Consider the following 20,055-nt stretch of genomic DNA (forward strand, 5'->3'; position numbering starts at 1 on the left):
AAACCCTGGGGATGCATTTGCATTTTTGTACAATACTTCTGAGCAAACGGCTAGGGCAATTTTCCTGAGAGAAGGCTTGTTCTTTGAAACTCTTGCTTTAACAACTGGAAATACAGAAAGTGGATGGGTTTTTGTTGCACTAAAAAGCCTAAGGATGCCTAGTTAAGTTTTTCTTTTAAATTATTTACGTACCATTAAGTTAAAATGTTTACATTCATTCATTCGTATAAAAACCGTTGTTAAATCTTATGCAAATGATTTAACACTGATTGCTGCAACGCAAATTGCACTTCTTTAAAAAAATTATTGTATATATGGAAGAAAAATATCTGATTGCTACCCTGTTTACAAATTTCGACTGACTCTATACAGTTCAGCCAGAAAATACGAACTTTCATAAACCTCAGTCACAGTGTACTTCAAAAGTTATATCGCAGTCTTGCAAAGTGAGTAAATATTTTAAACCAAAAAAAAAACCACCCCAAAATCTCCTTAACAAGCTGGACCTTGTAAGAGTTGTACCAAACGTTGTGATTTCTTCCAGGGGCATAGCTGGGCTCTGAAGAGCAGAGCAAGGCATGCTGGAGACGGAGGGCACAGGAGGAGAGAACGACGGGGCGAAGACATCAAATGTTCTGTGTGAGATGCCTGCGCCGACTCAAGCAGTACGCACTTCTGACGCTCATTAAAAAGTATCTCGCTATCTCTGGTAATTAAAGCCTTTGCTACTCCTTCCCCGACACTGACGACTTCTGCCAAATTCTTGGGGGAGAAGGCGATGAGAGAGTGAAAACAACTATACAATCAGAAAGGCAGTGCTGCTGGGTAAGTCGAGGATGTATTTCTGGAATCTATCAATAGGTCTAGGTTTATCTCTTCTTTTTTTTTCCCTTTTTCTTTTTTTTTTCTTTTTTTTTTTTTTTTTTGAGATTGTAAGGCTGCATTAGCTATCCCCCGGTGGGCATTTGCTTTCCCTATATTTTTCTTGCATAGATGAGGAACTGGATGCTTCGGCAGACCCTCTTTCGGAGGCTGAAAAACACCTCTGCCGCCAAGGCACGAAAACAATTTCAGAGGAATGGTCTTTGCCAGCACTCTCGCTGCCGCCGCGACCGCTCCGCAGAAGAAACCGTGGGCGGACATCTGGGGGCTGCCGCACAGCGCCGGGATCCAGCTTCCCTCGTGCCGGGTCACGCCAGAGCCAGGGCACACCAGGGATCCTGTCTCACAGACGCTGTCACTTCAGCCGTGGAGGTCAGGCTGACTCCTGTGTACAGCCCGTCTTGACCTGAATACTTAAGGTTGCTGCTTTCGGGACTGGTGCTCTCTCCTGGGCCAGACATCACCGACGAGCTTGCCTGGAGGAGGGGGGAAGAGGAAAGAGAGATTTCATTGAGCGGGTGAGCTTTGCAGGCACTGGGGTGTGAGTGGAAGCGTGGCGGGCTCGGGGCACAGCCGCTATCCCAGGTTTTCTGTGGAAAGCCAGCGTTTGCCCTCTGCTTGCCCCTGAGCCTCAAAATCCTGAAACCGAAAAAACGTCTCAGGGTCAGCCCGCTCGTTCAGCCCCGCTGATGGGAGTGACATCTGCGTTTGGAGATCAGCACATGGTTATCTTCACAGCAAGGTGGAAAAGAAAGCGCGTGATGTGCAGAAAAACCTGGAAATCGGACCATGATGAAGGTGGTAATGTGCATGTGTCCCGCTGCCCCCTACTGAAGGGACACAGGTGCCAACACCAAAAATGTGATCCAGGAGTGGTGGCACATATAGTTTTGCTTCCCCGGCGGGAGAAGCCCGATACATCCCAATTCTCCAGTAGCGGGTGCGGAGCGCCTCCTGGAAATCAGCCTTCTTTGGCTCCCTCAGATCTTGAAATGCCTAAAATCATTCCTCACCCTTCAAAATGCTAGCCACAACCACTTCATCCCTGTAAGACTGGCCACTAAAGGAGATGCTGCTTTCATCTCAAGTGGAGAAACGCTGTGCCTTTGAACCAGGAGCTTTTTTGTTCCGCCACCTACATGCACAAGACAACGCACAGAGGAGCCCCGGTAGGCACAAAGATGAACCTCTGAACTGCACTGGAACCAGTCCATTTATTTTAACAGAGAAATGGAGAGTTACAAAGACAAAGAAGCGATCATTTTTTCCATGAGGCTGAGCAGATCTGCTGAAGAGGAAAAATTTGCAGTGCCAGACAGAGAAGGGGCAACGTTTTCACCTGATAAAGGAAATGTTTAAGAGCTGACTTCATGCAAAATTAACTCTTGGATATGTCAACTTTAAAACCTTAATTTACTTGTTAATGGATAGTCTTCGGATGAGATTCCTTAAAAAGAAAAAAAAAAAAAAGACTATCCTAAACTGTGACTGCAGAAGCTTCCTGCCTGCTGTTTAAGTGAAAAGTATACATATTTAATCATTTTACAAGAGTAGAGCTCTTGGCTCTCCTGGAGCCGTGCCAAGCTAGCAGTCCTGACATAGGAAAAGCAAGGCTTCATTTATTCAAAGGTAATTTCCAAATGGTGCTGTGCAGGGTTCTTGTTGCCGTGCTTAACCCAGGGAAAACCTCACCTTCTGAAAGAGATACTCATTGTCAGCAGTCACTTTTGTCTGAAATAACCCAGACTCCAATATTTTCTTTAGCTTTTATTAAAATGGTTAATCGCTGCTATTCTTCCACCCAGTCATCAACCAGGATCCCACTCCAGTTGCTACCCAGAAACGCAGAGATGGAAGGAACAACTGCTTGCCCCCAAAAAACAGCCAAAATAGCTCTAATCCTAAGAAACATGTTTTATTGCTCTCTCAAATACACAGTTGCCAAACAGTGACAATGAAACTCCGTATCCTCTTTCCCTGTGACTACGCATGGAGAATTCAACGAAGCAGGTTTCACACTAACCTTTGGGTCCAGTTTTGGTCTTGCATCAGCCTAGTTTTTCAAAAAGGCTTTTTTAATTTCTAATACATCAAATAGACTCCTGTTAGCGCAAAAGACATAATTTTTAACAGCCTCAGTCTCCTCACACTGGAAGAAGGGTTTAAATTAGAGTTGAGCAGTGTTCGCTCAACCTGAGCTAAAAATACTAGGAGCTGCTTTGAAAGGCTCCCATTTGCCCATATTTACTGCTGTTGTTCCGGTAGGCAAATATCTTATCACTACCTGTTTTTTCCGGGCTTGGAAAGTGTAATTCACCCTTTTCCTGATTCAGCCCTACAAAGGTGGGGTGCAGGGACCCGCAGTTTCCATGTGGGGTTATCAGCTACCACTCCCTCGGGCACCCCAGAAGGGAGGACGCGGAGGCACGTCCTGTTTGAAGACTGCCCATCCCTGCCTGACCAAGGCCGGATCCTGGCTCCATTGAGCCAGGGCGGGCAGGACCTGGGCAGGACTGCCAGGCCTGGAAACCCCACCCCGGTAATGTCATGACAAATCCAGGCAGCTCGGGCAGCTCCCAGAGTGAGACATGGAAAACAAACTTTTGCTCATGAAAAGGACGCGGCTGAATCACCGCTCTGCTCCCGAGCCTGCCTACCTCTGCTCTTACTTCCCCAGCTTTAAGGGATGAAAGACAACAGAAGTTACAGTTAGTTATTAGAGGACATTTGTCAGCTGGAATAAATAAGCTGAACAATGCTGCTGAAGTCAACAAGCTCTTCTAATTCACAACAGCTGGCTCTATCAATAAAAAGGTAATGTATTTATTTTTATTGCTGAAATGTGATAATAGAATAGATAATCGCCTGAAGGTCAGTTTCCTGAGGAAAAAATGAATGAAGCCCGTTGGGAAGAGCTTGCCTCCCAAACAAACAGAGGAAGGTTGTGTTTGTATCTGCCAAGGTTCTTCTTTTTACCCAAACCAGCAGGAGCTGGTCATGGGGCAGCCCCAGGCAAGTTCTCTGGATCAGAGGTGGCCTTTCTGTAGAGGACCTGCCCACCGCACTCACAGGGAGACCTCAGCCAGAGCCACAGAGTGACTTAGACACCTACATCATACCCAAACCTGCTGTCAGCACCCTGGAGCCAAATTCACCCTGACTAAAGCTGGCCCAGATCAAAACCAGGCCGCTCAGCCTGTGCTGGCCAGCACGGGAACAGCACCAGCATCTCTGGCTGAAGGACTCCTGCTTTCTTCCACCCACTCCTTCCTGCACCATCTGCCCACCACGGAGAGCGGGGAGAGGCGAGGGACACCCCTCCGGGCCTTCCCCCACACCTCCGCAGCCGAGAGGCAAAAGCTCTGAGCAAGGAGTTGTGCTAACAGCTAGAGGGGGTGGCGAAGGGCCTTGATCTAGACTTTGCTCTATCAGATAGACCTTTGCTCTATCCACTTCACAGGTTCAAAATGCTCCATGAATTTTGGACATTACACTAAGTCTGTAGTAAGCTGAGTCTCAGCTGACACTCTCTTCCTCTTCAGTTAGCCTAGTTTAGTTTCACTATGCTTAAATGATAACCATAGTCAGCTGAAACACACCTGCAAAAACTTCTTTCGCATTTAACGTGTTGTGGGAAACTGTGGTGGAGTCCTTAATTTTCCAGCCTCAGTCTCCTTGCAGTAACTGCCATCCCCACCAAGAGCACTCTCTCCCAATATTGTTACTCCCTGGTTTCTGAAGAGCAAGTCTCGGCACTGCAAAACCACAGGGGTTTTTTCTGATTTAGTGTCCCTCTTAATACGCAAAGTTGTCATTTCTTGCTAGTCCAGCTGATCCTTTTGTTTATATTGCAGATGTATAAGTTTACATATCTTCTAATCTCTCCTTTGTATTATAGCAACATGAATCTGTGGTTAATACTTCATTTATTTCCTAAGGGAGGCAACTTCCAGCGTGGCTTGGGAAAGCTGATGACCCCACTGCTGTCGAGGGCTGTATGAGTAATTGGTTTTATTGTTTTGGCAATAAAAATACCCCAAGCAAAATGTATGTGTCCATATGCATATAAAATTTTGGGGTAGAACCAGAAATACTCTTTTTCCTTGGTTTTCCCCACTGAAACAAAAAAGCTGGATTTCTTCGTTCTGTTTGATACAAAATGAAATGCTCTCTTTCGGATACGTGTACACGGAGCAAAGAAAATGAATGACTGAATGTATGAAACTGAGTGGGGAGACGAAAGCAGCATCCTATTTTGTCCAGGAGTGAGGACTAATGCAGAAGAGGTAGGAGACCAAGAGAAGATTTAAATCAGAGTATCAGATCTCCCAGCATAATGCCCTGACTACCAGACTATTTGGTATTTTAGGTTGCCATGTTCCTCATGCCTCCTGTTGATCTTATTCCACCTGGTTTAGACAAATATTTACTCATACCAGGACTGAGGCACCGTGTTCCCATTTTCCAGGTGAAAGTCCTACCATCCATGCTGGTGAGCCTTTCTCATGGAAACTCGGTCCTGACAGCTAGGAAAATATTCTATACCAACTGAAATCTTATCATCAGATAGTCTGAAGGACGCTCGGCCATTCAGCTTTCCAATATCCAGGTGGTTAGGAGATTTTCTTTAAGAGGTCGAGTCTCTGGTTCATCCAGACTCTGGGAGATACTGTATGGAGGCTGATTCCCCTATAGCCTGCATGAATGTCCTACCAATCTGCTGCCTAAAAAGGAGTGAAGAACACCACCTCTAACCATCTCACGAACCCTCTTCTGAAAACAAAAGAAAGCAAATGCAGGAGAAGCTGTTCAGATAATTCAGCCCAGGTTGTCAGGCATTTTGGGGACAGTTAGAACTGCATTTTCCTGCTAGCTCACCACCTGCCAAGGCCATTTCAGTCAGCTCTCTCACTTTCCACCCTACAACGCTGAAGAGCCATTCCTGAACCACTTCTAAAGGTAAACCTCCAAGGGAAGTAAGCGCTAGTTTTACCTGCAAGACAACTGTCCTAAGTTATTCTATGGTGTGTGATTATGGTCCTTCTGAGAAAGCTCCAAACTGGAGGCAAAGGGCACAGTAGAGTCTTCTGAAAGAAGAGCTCCCCTGGTGCTGCTGAGCCTTTACTGACATCAGCCCTGGCTCAAGGAGCCTCCATGTCCTGCCATAAAAAGCAAATTTTACAGCAGTTTTCATACTGCCTTTTATCCTAATAAGGGAATAAAGTCCTTCTGGGAATCACACTAGTTGGAGCCCCTGCATGGAAATGGATGGGTGTGCGCTACAGACCGTGCCCTTCGTTTAGCAACTTATTCTGCGTAGCTTTTCTCTGCACAGTTTCAGCAGCATCAAAGGGAGAGCAGGTATAGATGCAGATGCAGGCTGTCTGAAACCTTCAAATCTTCTTTTTATGGGGATGTAAGGCAACTTCATATATCATGTAGCTGGACCTTTTCCATATTAGTAACACAGGACACCCAGTACTTATACTGCTTAGGAAAACAGAAATACGCCTAAATCCTAGATCCAGATGTGAATTTGGCAAATAGCCCCTTTACAATGGGACAACGAAATATCTCCGATCCAAACACTTCTACATTTTGGGATGTTTGAAATCAACTTTGCACCCACAGCAATTCATTAATCATATCTTTTAAATGTTTAAACTTCAGCTAGAATATAAAATCAACATTTAAGGTTCTTGCTAATTTGTCTCAAAATTGGCATCATATAAGATTCCCTTCATGAAATGGATAGTCTCAAAGACATTTCCAAGAGTAATTGCTGCCCTTCTCTTTTTCTGCCCTCCCCTTTTTATTTTGCTTTAAAAGAGATAAAGAAAGGTAGGGCAAGAAGTGAATATTACTGACACAAATTAATTCTGCTGAATTTCATTTCCATTAGATTTCTACATAACTTGGAACTTTTGGCAGCCTCCCATAAAAGGCATAATAAATTGCTTTTGTACCAGTAGAGGAATTCATTTTCTCCATTTCATTTAGCAACAACATTGCTGTGAATTTCAGACAACAGTTTCTAAAACATCATCAGATTTCTCTGCCTAATGTCAATTTGGCATTTTTCCCCTCTTCACAGAGTAAAGGCTGGAGAAGTAAAAACAGAGCAAAACAAAAACAAGTTGCCATGCTGGTTGTGTAATGCGCAGGGAATGAGCCAGGTTCGCTCTTCCAGCAGGTGCCTGTGTTTCAGCAACGTCACCAGCACCGCTGGCAGGAATCAACGCCGTTCTCGTTAAAGCGACCAAAGATTACAGAGCCTGGATTCATCGATCTGAGGGTTTTTTCCCTCCTGACATGGCCCGGAGAAGTTTATTCTCCTTGTGCAAAGCCACTGCCTGTTCTAAGAATAAATACAAACTTTTGGGCTATCAATGGGTCAACTCAAATGGGACAAAAAAAAAAAAATCAAGGAAAACAGAAGTCTAGTAGACTATCTTTGCTTCAGTATGTGATCAGATTACAGGCTGCCTCGCTCTAAAATGCTGACATCCCTTCACTCCCGACAACTTCAATGGCCCTTATGAGCACTCAGCCCCTCCCACGGGATTTAGAGCAGTAAGAAATTATTTCACTTCCTTCACAGCTAGTGATCATGTTCCCAAATGATGTCTGGGGCAACAGGATGCAGTCTTAACAGCCACCGCTTTCTACTTTCAGCATCCAGCCTCCCCCATCCCCATCCCATTGAATTGCTGATGCTTGGGCAAAGCCAGGAGCCCAAGGGAAGGATGTGGCCATACCCACGACATGCCCTGTCAACAGCTCCCCTGCAAATCCCATCCTCCTTTACGTACATTTGGGGCTGGGGTGTAGGGGTGGGAGATCACTAGCCCCTCCTGTAAGGTGGGAGAGAGTCAAGGAGATGCTCGTATGTCTGGTCGCTGCTGCAACCTCCCCGCTTCAGCGCATTTCACAGCCTCCCTCCATCGCTTCCTTCTATTGAAATTTTTCACAAGAGGTAATTCACAAGTGCTTTGCATATGCAGGGTACATCTGATTGAATCACGATGGGGAAAAGGCTGTGCAGATGTTACTGTGCTGCCTGCTGGATACAAGGGGACAGATTTCCCTGGCCCTCGTGCAGGTGTCCTCTCCCAGCCTGATCGACTATGGAAAAATCAGGGAGAACTGAAGTCCTGGCACTGGAGGATGCCTTCCTTCGTGTAATTAAGAGCAACTTCGGGGTCCCTGGGAGTTGCTCTTAGTCGCTAACAGCTCTCAACTAGACTTTTGGCTCACAAACCGTGCCCCCACCCCACTCTCCTAGGGAGAAGGGCTACAGAAAGGAAGGCAGGCTTTAGCCAGCCAAGAAGGCAACAGCATAAGGGAAATGGGATCTCATCTATATGGCCTCTCCGTCCCCGAGCAGCACACGGCTGCGCTGCCTACAGCCTACACCGCTGCCTTGGCCTCAGCTGGGATTGTGCTTCTAATTCTGTCCATCATATAAATCTCACGACATTCCTCAGGATCGGTAGTGCTGCTTAAGGCAATGTAAGGAAAATTTAAGGAAAATTTGGCTGCATTTTTTCCTTTGCAAATATTAGGGGAGAGCTTAAACCAGTGCATAGTAGTTCACTGGGGGGAGCCTGAAACCCAGTAACAGTTCACTTTTTGCTTAGTGTTTCTCTTTTTTTGATGTGATCTGTTTATTTTATTGGACTGACAGGGTTTTCTCATGTCAAAGACAAGCCCTTTTAGTAATATCCTTGTCTGGCAGCATCCAAACCCAAAACCCAGCGCCTCTGAAACTGGGTGGCCCTGTCAGTCCACGAACAATCGCATTTGCTAAAAATGTTTTTTTTCCTCCCCTTGTACAATGAAACTTTGTACATCAGGAATTAAACTATTGAAAGGAATTTGGATGTGGGAACGCCGAGACATATTGAAAAATAGTTGTTATAAACAATGTCTTCTTTTTATTAATAAAGGAGTAGAGAAAGCCACATTAGGAAAGCTTTTCAAAGAAATGATGTGGCAGATTAAAGGATACAGAAGGCCCAAGGAGTGAGTGTGGATATGGATGTGTATAGCCAAGGGGCTAGAAATTAATCTACATTAAGCTTCGCAACCTTAGCAGTAGTATTTGTTATCACACATGCTAACGGAGTGCAGAAAGGACGTTTGAGATGGTTTGAGTACATGATGTAAAATAAGGATCAAAACTAAAGCAGGAGATGATCAATGCTCCTCTGGAGCTCCTCTGGAGCTCGGTGCTGCCAGATGCTAAGCACCTGGCCCCTGAAGAGCCCTCTGCGAGGAGAGGGCTCATCCCCTACGCACAGCAATCAATGGGGCGCCCCAGCCTGGTTTCAGTTGGGTCTGGATCAGGTTTTAAGTGCACATCCTAGTCTAAAACAAAAACCTTTATGCTTCCCTCCATACAGCAAGATAATGTTTTGCTGGAGTATACCAGTTATTTGGGATGTGTGCAAATGCATACATATTAAACAGCTTTTGGAAAACGTGAGAGCATCAGTGCCTTGAATTACAAATTCAGATCATTTCAGAAAAAAAGGGGTACATGCACAATTGTTTCTTGAAAGGATCAATTGGGCATGATTTATTGTCTTTCCTTCAAAGGCAAACCTTTGAAATAGAAGAACCTGAACATTTCAAAACAAAATGTCTGGGGTTAAGCTGTGGTTAACTTAATCATAAAAATTATATAGATCTTAATTAAGAGGTTTGTAAAGTACTTCAGCTTGTCATTGTGTTTACAGCTATATGTAATATCCTTCCGAAAATCTTGTTCCAGTATCAGCTAACAAAACTGGAAAGTTTGTTTAGATTATTGTTCTGCTAGATAAGATAAAAGCTGCGATAACATTGCACACTGATCAGCCTGCTTACAGATACGGACACCGGCTTATGGCTTACCCCGGAGGCTGCAGTCTGTGTGCTGGGAGAAGCGGTTTTGCTACAGTCATCTGAGTTAGTAGAAGACGTGGATGTTGGAGTCATAGGAACCGCAGTAGTACTGTTACCTGCAAGATCGGGAATGGGTATTAAAACCAAATATTTTCCAGCCAGGGGAAAAAAACTCTTACAGCTCAACTGTCTTATCTTTTTATATTTACCAGAGCATGCCTTTGACTTATTTATGTTCTTAGGTTTTCGCTTCCTGGTCTGAATTCCTTCTTTTTTCATAGCAAGAGGTCGGGGAACCTGAAAAAATTAAATTTCCACACCTATCAGAGAGTTGTATATGTACTCTAATATCAAAAATCAAAATACACTACAAGATCAAATGGTGATGTTGAAAATGCCTGTATAGCAAGTCAATTTTTCCTGTGTCACAGTACCGATTCAAAAAAATCTTTGCATTTTATTTGGGCAAAGCAATGGGCTGTTTCAAGGGGAGTTTTAGCTGAATAAAGAAAGCAGGGAAACTTTTTTCTTGACGTGAACTAAACAGTTTTTCCAACACCTCAGCCAGTCCACAGATAAACAGCACACTTTTAGGGAAAAACAGCATCATTTGGCCATAGGTCATATGACATTAAATTGGATGGGGTATATCTGATCCCTGATTCCTTATTCCAGTCAGTTAGGAGTTATCTTCAGCGGCCGATTCTGGAAAGCAAGAATGCATATGAGCACTCCTCTTCCTGTGGACCAGCTACGCAAACCAGATCGACTTAGTATTTGTTCTTATAAGCAGTTCTGCCCGTGACACAGCTTTATAGTATCCAAATTTATACTTATAGGGAAAACATGCTCAAAAATCAGCTTTGTGTTCTGTGTCATCACAACGATAATCATCATACAGAAAACATCGGCTTAAAATATATTTTAACTTAATGATAACACAAGTTTGGGGAAAGACAATTCAGGCATATGCTTACTATCATTATAATGTTTAAACCTGTAATATAATTTACTTTTTTCTTGAGGACTAGACCAAGTCCCAATCACTCCTAATGCCCTCGCTCTTCAAACACTTGTGCTTGACTGTAACTTAATCCACAAGGGCATAACAGGCTCGAAGTCTCACCCAAAACATACTCCATCACATTCAGGATAGAGCTATTTTCTTCCTCTATTATTGCTTAGCAAAGGCTGGAATGACATTTAAAGTTTTGCTGACATAGCTACATCTGTCCATGAAAAACTGTCTTATTAAAGGTCATGGGGGGGGGGGGGTTCCCACTGAAGAGCGGGTTTAAACCCCGGTGGCAAAAAGACCTCTGCCACTCATCCAGAAGTGCTTTCTTTGTACAGATCTGTCAGGAGAGCTACAACGGCAAACACATACCTTGTCAAAACCATAACTTGCTAAAACGGTATAACCATTTTCTAATGCCAGGCATTTTTTTGTCATTTCATCCATTTTTTTTTAACTCCGTGGTCCAAACCATGAGCCGAGACCGTCAGTATCAACAGAAACATTGACCCGACTTGAGGAAGCCCGATGCCACCCCCCCCCAAAGCCACTGGGCACCCGCCGGCGGGAGGACCACCTCTTCCCCAAAGGAGCATCAGAGCAGGCGGGGAATCTCCCTCGGCGAAGCGGCTGCTTACCCCGTGGAGCTTCATGTAGAGGCCGCAGGCGTTGCAGACGGGCTCGCCCTCCGCGTTCCTGCGCCACAGGGTGGTGGTCGTGGTGTGGCAGTTGGCACAGGACAAGCCCAGCCGCCGGGACGAGGGCTAGAGGCAAGCGTAGGCAAACACGGGCGTAAACAGGCGGGCAGGAGCAAATGATTTATGTCTTTACGGTTTATAAAAAGTACTTTAACACACAGCGGGGACGGTAGGAGGTTTTTTTATAGCATCCATCAGCGACATCCCAGAATTAAAACAAGATTTTCCTCATTTCAGAGGCTGGAAAGCTGACGTGAAGAGGTACTGCGAGTCTGCAACTCTGGGCAGTCGCGGCAGAGGCAAAATTCACATTTGGGAGCTGCTGACCCGGGGACCTCTGTTCAGACCACTGGGCACTGCCTCTTCCTCCAGCAGGACAGCTAGGAAACATCTCCACTGCAGCTCCATCCAGCTGAGGAGAAGGCACATCACTCCTGTGCCGCTTCTCCAGCCGGTTCAATGCTCTCTCCCCTTTGCGGTGGGCAAAGAGGCAGCTCTGAACCTACCACCGATACTCCCGACTCATTGGAAAAAACAGTCGCTTTAATCACCTGCCCTCAGTGGCAACATGGCTGGGGAAAACTTTCCCAGCCGTCCCAGGGATAACATGTACAACAGCGGCATCTTTGTAAAAAGATCTTTTTATCATCACCCATTTTATCCTCATGCGAAAAACAATGTGCCTCGGGAGCATGTTTTACAGAGCAGAGCTTCCCCTCGGCCAGCAGAAAAGCTGATGGGTGACAACAAGGTCCCCACTGCAAACAAGCCATTTATGACACTCTTCCGTGGAGTTTGGAGCCAAGATGAAGCAACCTTGTATCAGAAATAACCGTATAACCCGGAGCTTTATGGCTGCAGGCTGTATATCATAAGTGAAGGCAGTCCTCATAAACATGTGAAATGAAGGTGAATGGGTTATAAAAGTCCCTGTAACAAGTGATCTTTTTTACGTTCATCACAAGCAAAGAATTCCAGCTACATCATAAATCTAGTCTTTTTCAAAGTATCGCATTGTCAAAAAAAATATAAAAAAATCTGTGCCTATCTCTGTGTCTGGCAGCTGAACAAGTTTACATGGAGAAGTCAGTTTTAGAGGACTGCATTAATCTTATTCTGACTATAAAGCACCCATAACTGAAATTACTAACTTAAGGGTACAATGCCCTTCCTCTTGAATCATTTACTGCTGGGTTGTTAGACGTAACTCGGTCACCTTTGATACCGCAGAGCTCCCCTGCCACTTGGGAAACCGATAAAAATGTTTTGAGAATGAAGAATATTCCAGAGTAATAACCGAGTTTCTTGGATTTTATCTGTTTGAGTTTCTTTAGCAGTAAGCCGTCATCTTACACCACAGCTGAGAAAGAACTCCAGATTAAATACGAATTTTGTAACTTTGAATCAGTAATCCATTATTAATTGCACAGCAAAAAAAACCCCAGCCAAGTGTAATATAGGCTGAAGTACACGCATATACTTTTTAATCTTAAAAATCCAGGTCTCATGAAAACAGAATTTTTGACCTTGTTATTAAATACGTATGCACACAGTGTCCAAATTGCACCCCTCGATTCAATACAAATTTTACATGGATCGGGTGAAAAAAAGTCGGTCTTAACACATATGCTTTGTTTTCTTTCTTTGCAAGTGAAATGCTGTCAGACATCTGACTCTGTTAAATCTTTCTTTCTTTTGTATGCAGTCTGGTATAAATCTTCATATATTTTATCTCAATAGCTTTTGCTCATTCCTGTATCTAAATAAACAGGGGGGGATTTGGCATGTTTTGAAGCTAAAATGACTTTTCTGCTGCAGGAATTTTATCAGAAACTTTGGGGCAATCTAAACATGTTTAGCATTTTCAAAACATTTTCCCTTCTCACCTACATATTTCCAACTGTATGAACACACAGTCACACTTGATTTATAGTTATGGCCAGGGTACTTGGTAGGGATGGTTACGCAGAGCTATTTCAGAGTTATTTCGCCGAGGTGTCAGGCTGAAATCGGGCTGCAGTTTGACTGTGTTTTAGTCTCCTCATCCCCACCCCTCCTTCAAAAAAAAAAGAAAAACACAGAAATGCCAGAGCTGAGTATCAGCTACTTGAAATCTGCATTGGGGCAGGGTGCCACGGCCAGTCGAGCTCTGACACTTCAGACAAGCCGCAGATCTGGCCCATCTGCTGCGTTTGTCCCTGGTAATGAGATAACACCTTGTGTCATGAAATTTAGTGGGCGACCAGCTAGAAAAAACGGGCACCCAGCAGTAATTAAGCTCTGGCTTAAAGTTAATTTAACTCTTTGGCTTACAGAAAGGTCTTTAAGCAGAGGTGGGGTTGGTTCTTGAGCGCTTACTGTCTGCTCTGATCATCGCGCATTTGGTTTTTGTTTCCCCCCCACTCCTGTAAGGTCATTAAATTCAAATGGTTGTGAAATAAAGAACGGGGTGTGTTTTAAACGCTAGGAAAACAGGCATGGAGCAAAGCAGCTGGCGTGACTGAAAGGGGCTTGAAAGGCCGATGGGTTTGATACACTGTCTCCATACACAAGGGTCCAAACATCAGCTTGGATTATACCGGTGTGATTTATTGTGGCTCGCTTGGTAACAGCCATTACTGAAGAGCGTATTCTTTCTCTCTGCTGACCTCCACCCAGATTTGCTAAACATAATCTGCAGTTCCCGCTTGTTAAATTTTCTCCTTGCCTATTCAGTGCCAGCCTGAGTTATAAACAGGGGTTCTGGTTTGTACTATTTATTTCCCCCCCTAGTTTTAGGAGTATATTTTTAGAAAAATTGCCGCTCATTTCTTAGGAGTAAAACAAAACAAAGACTATTATCATTGTTTAAACAATTGGTTTTCTTTGAATTATATACAAAACTTGCTTACATTCCCAAGGATCGAGCTCTCAGCAAACAAAGCAGGTCTGGAGAAATTCCTAGCCCTCTGAACAAACACTTTCCAACCTTGATTTTTTTTTTTTTTTTTTTCTGTTGGAAACGTCCAACATCAGCAGCACAAATTTCTTCCAAGCCACTGATGCCCTCTCACCGACAGAGTCCGTCAACTCAAAAAGCCAGGCCGGCCCGTGCCCGGTGTGCGGCTCACCGGGGGCAGAGGGCGATTCCGCCAGTGTAGGGCCCAGAGGTGGGCCCGACGTGGCACCCAGAGGGCTGCCAGCCCTGTCGTCCCTCATCGTGACTGCTTTGGCCTGCAAACCTGGTCAGGAGCCCCACTTCGGTTTTGCAGCCGGGGGGGATCACCGGGCTAACACGCACTGATTGCGCTCCCCCATCCTTGCCCCTGCTTTCCCCCTGGCTAGAGCTGACGGGGGGGGGGGGGGGGGGGTCCCTCGGGGCGCAGCTCCTCTCGCCCCCTCCTCCCCTCCATCCCCACTCACCACTCTCTTCTGGGGCTTGATGAGGGGCCGGCTGAGGCCGTTCATTTTGGTGTAGAGCCCGCAGGCGTTGCACAGGTAGTTGCCGGTGCCGTCCCTCCTCCACAGCGGGGTCTGGATGGAGCCGCAGTTCACGCACTCCCGGCTCTCGGACAGGTCCTCCAGCAGCTCTGGGGGGGGCAGGAGCAGAGGGGAGAGGCGGTGGGGCACGGCCGCCGGCGGGCGCGGAGCCCCGCGGAGCGCTGCCCCGGCCCCGCCGCGCCGGGAGACCGGCCCCGGGCGAGCAAGCAACCGGCGCTGTTCAGCCCTCGGAAAAGCAATTCCCCGGCAGTGATCGCGGCCACGCGGTGATTTTTTACAAAATCTGGGTTTGGTTTTTTTGGTTTTTTTTAATTTCTTTAAATGTACCAGACTCGCTGCCGGCCCCGGCGCACCCTTTGCTTTACAAACCGGAGCGGAGCCGCTGTTCCCCGGGACGGGCTGGGGGGCACCGGCCAGACGCAGCGGCGACCCCCGGCAGCCCTGCACTCACGTCGGGATTCGGCCCTTCGGAAATCTGGCCGGAGCGGCGCGGGGTCCCCTCGAGGGGTGAAAGCCCCGTCGTGGTGCCCACCGAGCGGAGAGGGGGGGTACACTCGGCTTTTGAGGGGGGCAGGAGGAGTTAGGTGCCTGCCAGAACAGCCCGCTTCCAAAGCCCACGCTGGCAGCCGGACCGCAGGGACGGGATAGAAGGAGCGGTGGGGTTGCCCAATATTCCCCCCGGGTCGAGGCCGGGCAAGGAGTTTTTACCCCGACTCTCATTTTAAACGCCTCGCAGCTAGTAAAAACCTCAAATTGAGAGACAGCGTGGGGGACTTTGGCGTGCCAAGGCGGCGACGGGAGCGAGCACTTTGCCTCGGCTATTTGGTCAAATTCGAGCTGGCTGGTAGGAAGCGGAGGAAATGGAAAAATATGCGGTATTCTGCCTCCTGCTCTCATAGCTACCGAACACTGGGGGAACAAGGGTCTAAATGCACGGCAAAAAGTAAAGAGAACCCACCTATAAAAGCAAACACCTTCACCCCCGCGAATCCTTATATTCTTGTTCTGACTCATCTCTCCACATTTCGGGGGGAAAAAATAAATACGGGTTTTACATATACCGTGCCACGTTGTGCAGAAATAATAAAAGGAGGTGTTTGGATTTCTGCAGAAGCTTTCGAGTTGAGCATGGGAAAGTCTGTTTCAGACTCGTAGCTTCGTCATTGATTTTTTTGCTCCCTCCATCCCCTCCGCTACCTGCCTTAATTCATCACTGGGTTATTCTTTTACGTTTCGCTTAGCAGCTTTGCGCTGTAAAGCGAAAGAGACCTTGTAAGCGTCAGGCAGCTTTGGAGAGAGGGCTGCGATGACACGGCGGGCATTGAGCTGAGAAAGAAACGGCCTTTTGGCCTGCACCCACCGAAATACATTTCTCTCCTCCCTTCGCTTGCAAATTTTTAGGCGCTAAACAGGAACGGGCACACGGCAGAGTCCAGAGAGCACAGTTCAACTTACGTCGTCAGCTTGTAGCTCTTAGCACATCCCTAAGATTTATTAATCTTTGCACTAAAAGCGCCATTGAAGACTGTAATCAGGAAAATGCTTAAGGCTTCAAGGACGCTGGAAGTTAAACAGTTATTTGTCTCAGCTATTTACTTTATAACATTACCTTCGTGCCTGCAGAAAGAAATTCTGCCGTGACAATATTTCTCGGGCATTTTAAAATATTTTTTCCCCTTAGTGCGAGAGAGATATAGTTATCTCCAAGGAAAGCAAAATAAAGTTTTAATTTTAGATATTGTTTCAGTACCTCTACGAGTAACGCTAAGGAAGCTGTATCAAACTGTCTAATATTTTGCTGTAAAAATATATTGCGGCAACAATTTCCAGCTCCTGACCGCTGACACGATTATTTGAAACGGGAGCACGCGTGGCTTCGGCTTTGCTGCCGCATTTGGTCTTGCAGGAGCAGAAAACTCGCGTGGCCCAGGAGCTCCGGGCTGCTTCGCCCCACGCTACAGCGCGATGCGGCTCCCCCGGCACCCATCCTTCCCCTCACCGAAAGACTAACCCCGGCCCCTCGGCTCCCCGGCACTGCGGGCCGGAGGCACCGTGCAGGGAAACGCGAGGAAGGCTTCGCAGCGCCGCGGCTGCCCCCGGCCCCCGCTGCCCGCGCTGCCCGCGCTGCCCGCGCTACCTGCGCCTCTCCAGCCGGGCCGGGGCTCAGCGGCCCCGGGGGACCGAGCGGGAGCGGCTCCAGAGACACAAGGGCGGGCCAGGGACCCCCGGGAGCAGGGGAAGCTGCCGTGCCCCTCCCCGGGCTGGCTTGGCACTCCTGCCCCAGCCTCCTCCAGCGCCCTGCTCCTTCCTTCCTCTGCCCCTTCTCCCCCACCCCCCTCCTCTCCCTCCCGTGAGATCCTCCAACTCCACCTCTCTCCCAAAAAAAAACCCCCAAAACAGAAAAAAACACGCCAGGAATTTTTCCCTCCATCACCAAGTTTTACACTGTAACTTTTGGAAATTGAGTTAAAAACCTCAACTTTCGTGTCGCCCTGAGACGTGGCTTCTCGGCTTTGCTCTGCCCTTCTACTACCACCACTACAACCGAGTCTTCTTCCCTCTGTCATGTTAGTAACCACCAAGTGGGAGGCTTAAAATGCCTAAATCTACCGGGAGACAGGAGGAGCATCGTGTGCACCCCTACAGAAAGATGAAAAGCCATCGAGTAATTTTCTGCAACACTGCACTGAAAGAGAAAATCACAGTGTATATAAAATATACCTACCTGGTGAGTAGTTTATGATTAAAGCAAATGCTGATCAAATGTGTATGTACGCGTGTGTATACATACACATAGATACATAAATATATAAATATACACAAATATATATAAATATACATAAATATATATATACACATACCCACACACACCCCTCTCTATACATCTGTATTTATATACACATACATATATTCTAAAGCTGAAGAGACTGCAATAATCGTTAATCTTTCTACCTCCGACTAAATCATCGCAGCTCAGCCTCCACTTCTACAATTAATTTAATGACACCGAGAATTTCCTAAACTAAAAAAAAAAAGGACGGGACATCTCGGAAGCGAAAGTAAAATCCCATCAGGAGGTGCCGTATTTTAACAGCAGTTTATAAACGGGGTTTCTCGTTCATATCCGAGGTTTTGCTTTGCTGCTTTTCTCGTTTAACGAAGCAGCGAAGTGGTTTGTAGTTGAAATAATCCAAAATGGGTTAAGAGAGCCCCTGCAATTTTCCTCTACGCTACAAGAAAGGTTAATTCGCAGCAGTGAATTTGTCACCATTTCGCGGCCAGATTATCGCATTTTGGGGAAGCAGAAGTATACGGAGTTGGGAAACTTAAAAGCGAGGCTTACACCGGGCGATTCGTTTCGGGACCGGCGGGTTTGCAACCCCGATTGCCATACTCCAAACAACGCCGCTTTTTTTGGGGTGTGTTCCCCCCCGCAACCCAACGCAAACGACCAGAGCCACCTCCACTCCAGAAAAGCCACGGTCCCGGGACCGCCGTCCTGCCACCGGCATCCCAGCCGCACCGCGCCGCGCCGCCCAGCCGGCGAACCCCGCGCCGGGGCGGCCCCGCCGCCGCCTCCCCGCGCCCCCCGGCACCCCCCGGGGGCCCCGCCAGCGGGCAGCCCCGGCATGCGGCAGCCGCCCGCCCTGCCCTGCCCTGCCCTGCCTTGCGCTGCCCTGCCCTGCCCTGCCTTGCCCTGCCCTGCCCTGCCCGCCCCCCGCGCCCCCGGCGGCGGGCCCTACCTGCGCTGGGTGCCCGGACGGGGATGGGGGCGGCCCGGCCCTGGAGGCAGTGCAGCATGGAGTTCTCGAAGGGGGCCGTGGGCCAGGCGGGGGTGAGCTGCGGCCCCACGTAGGACGTGTAGGGCCCCGGGTAGGAGCCGTTGAGCGGCCGGGCCAGCGGGCTGTACTGGTCCCTGGCGCCCAGGCTGTTGCTGTAGGCGCCGGGCTCCCGGGAGGCCCCGTTGGCCACCGGCGGGCTGGGGGAGTAGGGGAAGCGGCCCGAGGGGTGGGAGCCGCCGCCGGTGCTGTACGAGGGGCTCTCCGCGGCCGACTGGGACCAGACGGCGTGGCCGCCGCCCGGGTGGCTGGGCTGGGCCGCCCCGCTGCCTTGTAGGTACGGCAGCGTGGGCAGCATGGAGCCCACGCGGGTCGTGGGCACGTAGACGGGCGAGCTAGGCGTGGAGTGCATGAAGCCGCCCGGAGATCCGTCGTAAGGCGTGGGGCCCTGGGCGGCCGAGATGGCCAGGGTCTGGTACATCTCCTCGGGCTGCTCGGCGCCGAGGGCGCTCAGCTTGGGGCCGCGGCTGGACCAGATCAGCTTGTTGGTTTGGTCTAAATCCGCGAAGAGCAGGATGTCCTCCCAGCTGGGCAGGCCGGAGGGGTGGGGGGCCCCGAAGTGCACGTAGGGGGCGAGCAGCGACCTGCCCTCGGCGGCGGGGGGCGGCGGCGGGGCCGGCCGGTGGCTGCCGTCGGGCTCCGGCAGAGGAGTCTTGGAGGAGCCGCGCTCGCCCTGGGAGCCGCCGGAGGAGGAGGAGGATGAGGAGGAGGAGGAGGGCGAAGGAGGAGACGGGCGCGGCTCCCTGGTCGCGAAGGGGCAGGAGGAACCGCCGGCGTCCGCAGCGCACCGCTTCACCGCGCACCAGCCGCCTTCAGCCACGGCCATCCAGGTCCCCTTCTAGCCGCTGGGTGTGGATGGGGAAGGGGGAGGAGGGGAGGAGGAGGAGGAGGGGAGGGGGGTCCGCAGGGCAGGGCGGGGAAGGAGGACACAAAAGAGCAGGGGAGGGGGGGAGAGAAATAATAATAACAAAGTTAGCAAACAGGACAGCCCGTCTCCCTCCCTTAATGAGATTCATCAGGGCTTATCTGGACCCTCTGAGCGCTTAATCAGTCATGTCGCCTCAGCACTGTTGTCCCTCGCCCCGGCGGAATGGGATCAGGCAGCCCAGGTCAACGCGGGGCGGGAGCCGCCGGCCGCGCAGCGCCCCGCGGAGCGCGGTCCCGCGGGGACAGGGCTGCGGGCTCCGGCCCCGCTCCCCGCGCCGCCGGCGGGCCGCTCCCCTCTCCCTCCGCATCTTGGGCTGCGGATTTG

At 48.7% G+C, this 20,055-nt stretch overlaps 1 protein-coding gene across 1 annotated transcript; it reads right to left on the bottom strand.

Moving 5' to 3' along the window:
- Positions 1–925: 925 nt before the first annotated feature.
- Positions 926–19,642, bottom strand: GATA6 (GATA binding protein 6). Its single transcript, XM_050891257.1, has 6 exons — positions 18,708–19,642; positions 14,887–15,053; positions 11,425–11,550; positions 9,981–10,068; positions 9,781–9,887; positions 926–1,358 (listed from the first exon to the last, which is right to left on the bottom strand). The coding sequence occupies exons 1-6, from the start codon at positions 19,627–19,629 to the stop codon at positions 1,191–1,193; spliced, it is 1,578 nt and encodes a 525-aa protein (XP_050747214.1). The 5' UTR covers positions 19,630–19,642; the 3' UTR covers positions 926–1,190.
- Between the last annotated feature and the right edge of the window lie 413 nt (positions 19,643–20,055).

The sequence above is a fragment of the Gymnogyps californianus genome, chromosome 2, assembly GCF_018139145.2.
Source record: "Gymnogyps californianus isolate 813 chromosome 2, ASM1813914v2, whole genome shotgun sequence".
Lineage (NCBI taxonomy): Eukaryota > Metazoa > Chordata > Aves > Accipitriformes > Cathartidae > Gymnogyps > Gymnogyps californianus.

Coding starts and splice junctions, on each gene's coding strand:
- GATA6 (XM_050891257.1), bottom strand. CDS start 19,629: ATGGCCGTGGCTGAAGGCGGCTGGTGCGCGGTGAAGCGGTGCGCTGCG. Junction 11,551..14,886: donor TCAAGCCCCAGAAGAGAGTG/GTGAGTGGGGAT, acceptor GCTTGCCTCTAG/CCCTCGTCCCGGCGGCTGGG. Junction 9,888..9,980: donor TAAGTCAAAGGCATGCTCTG/GTAAATATAAAA, acceptor CCGATCTTGCAG/GTAACAGTACTACTGCGGTT.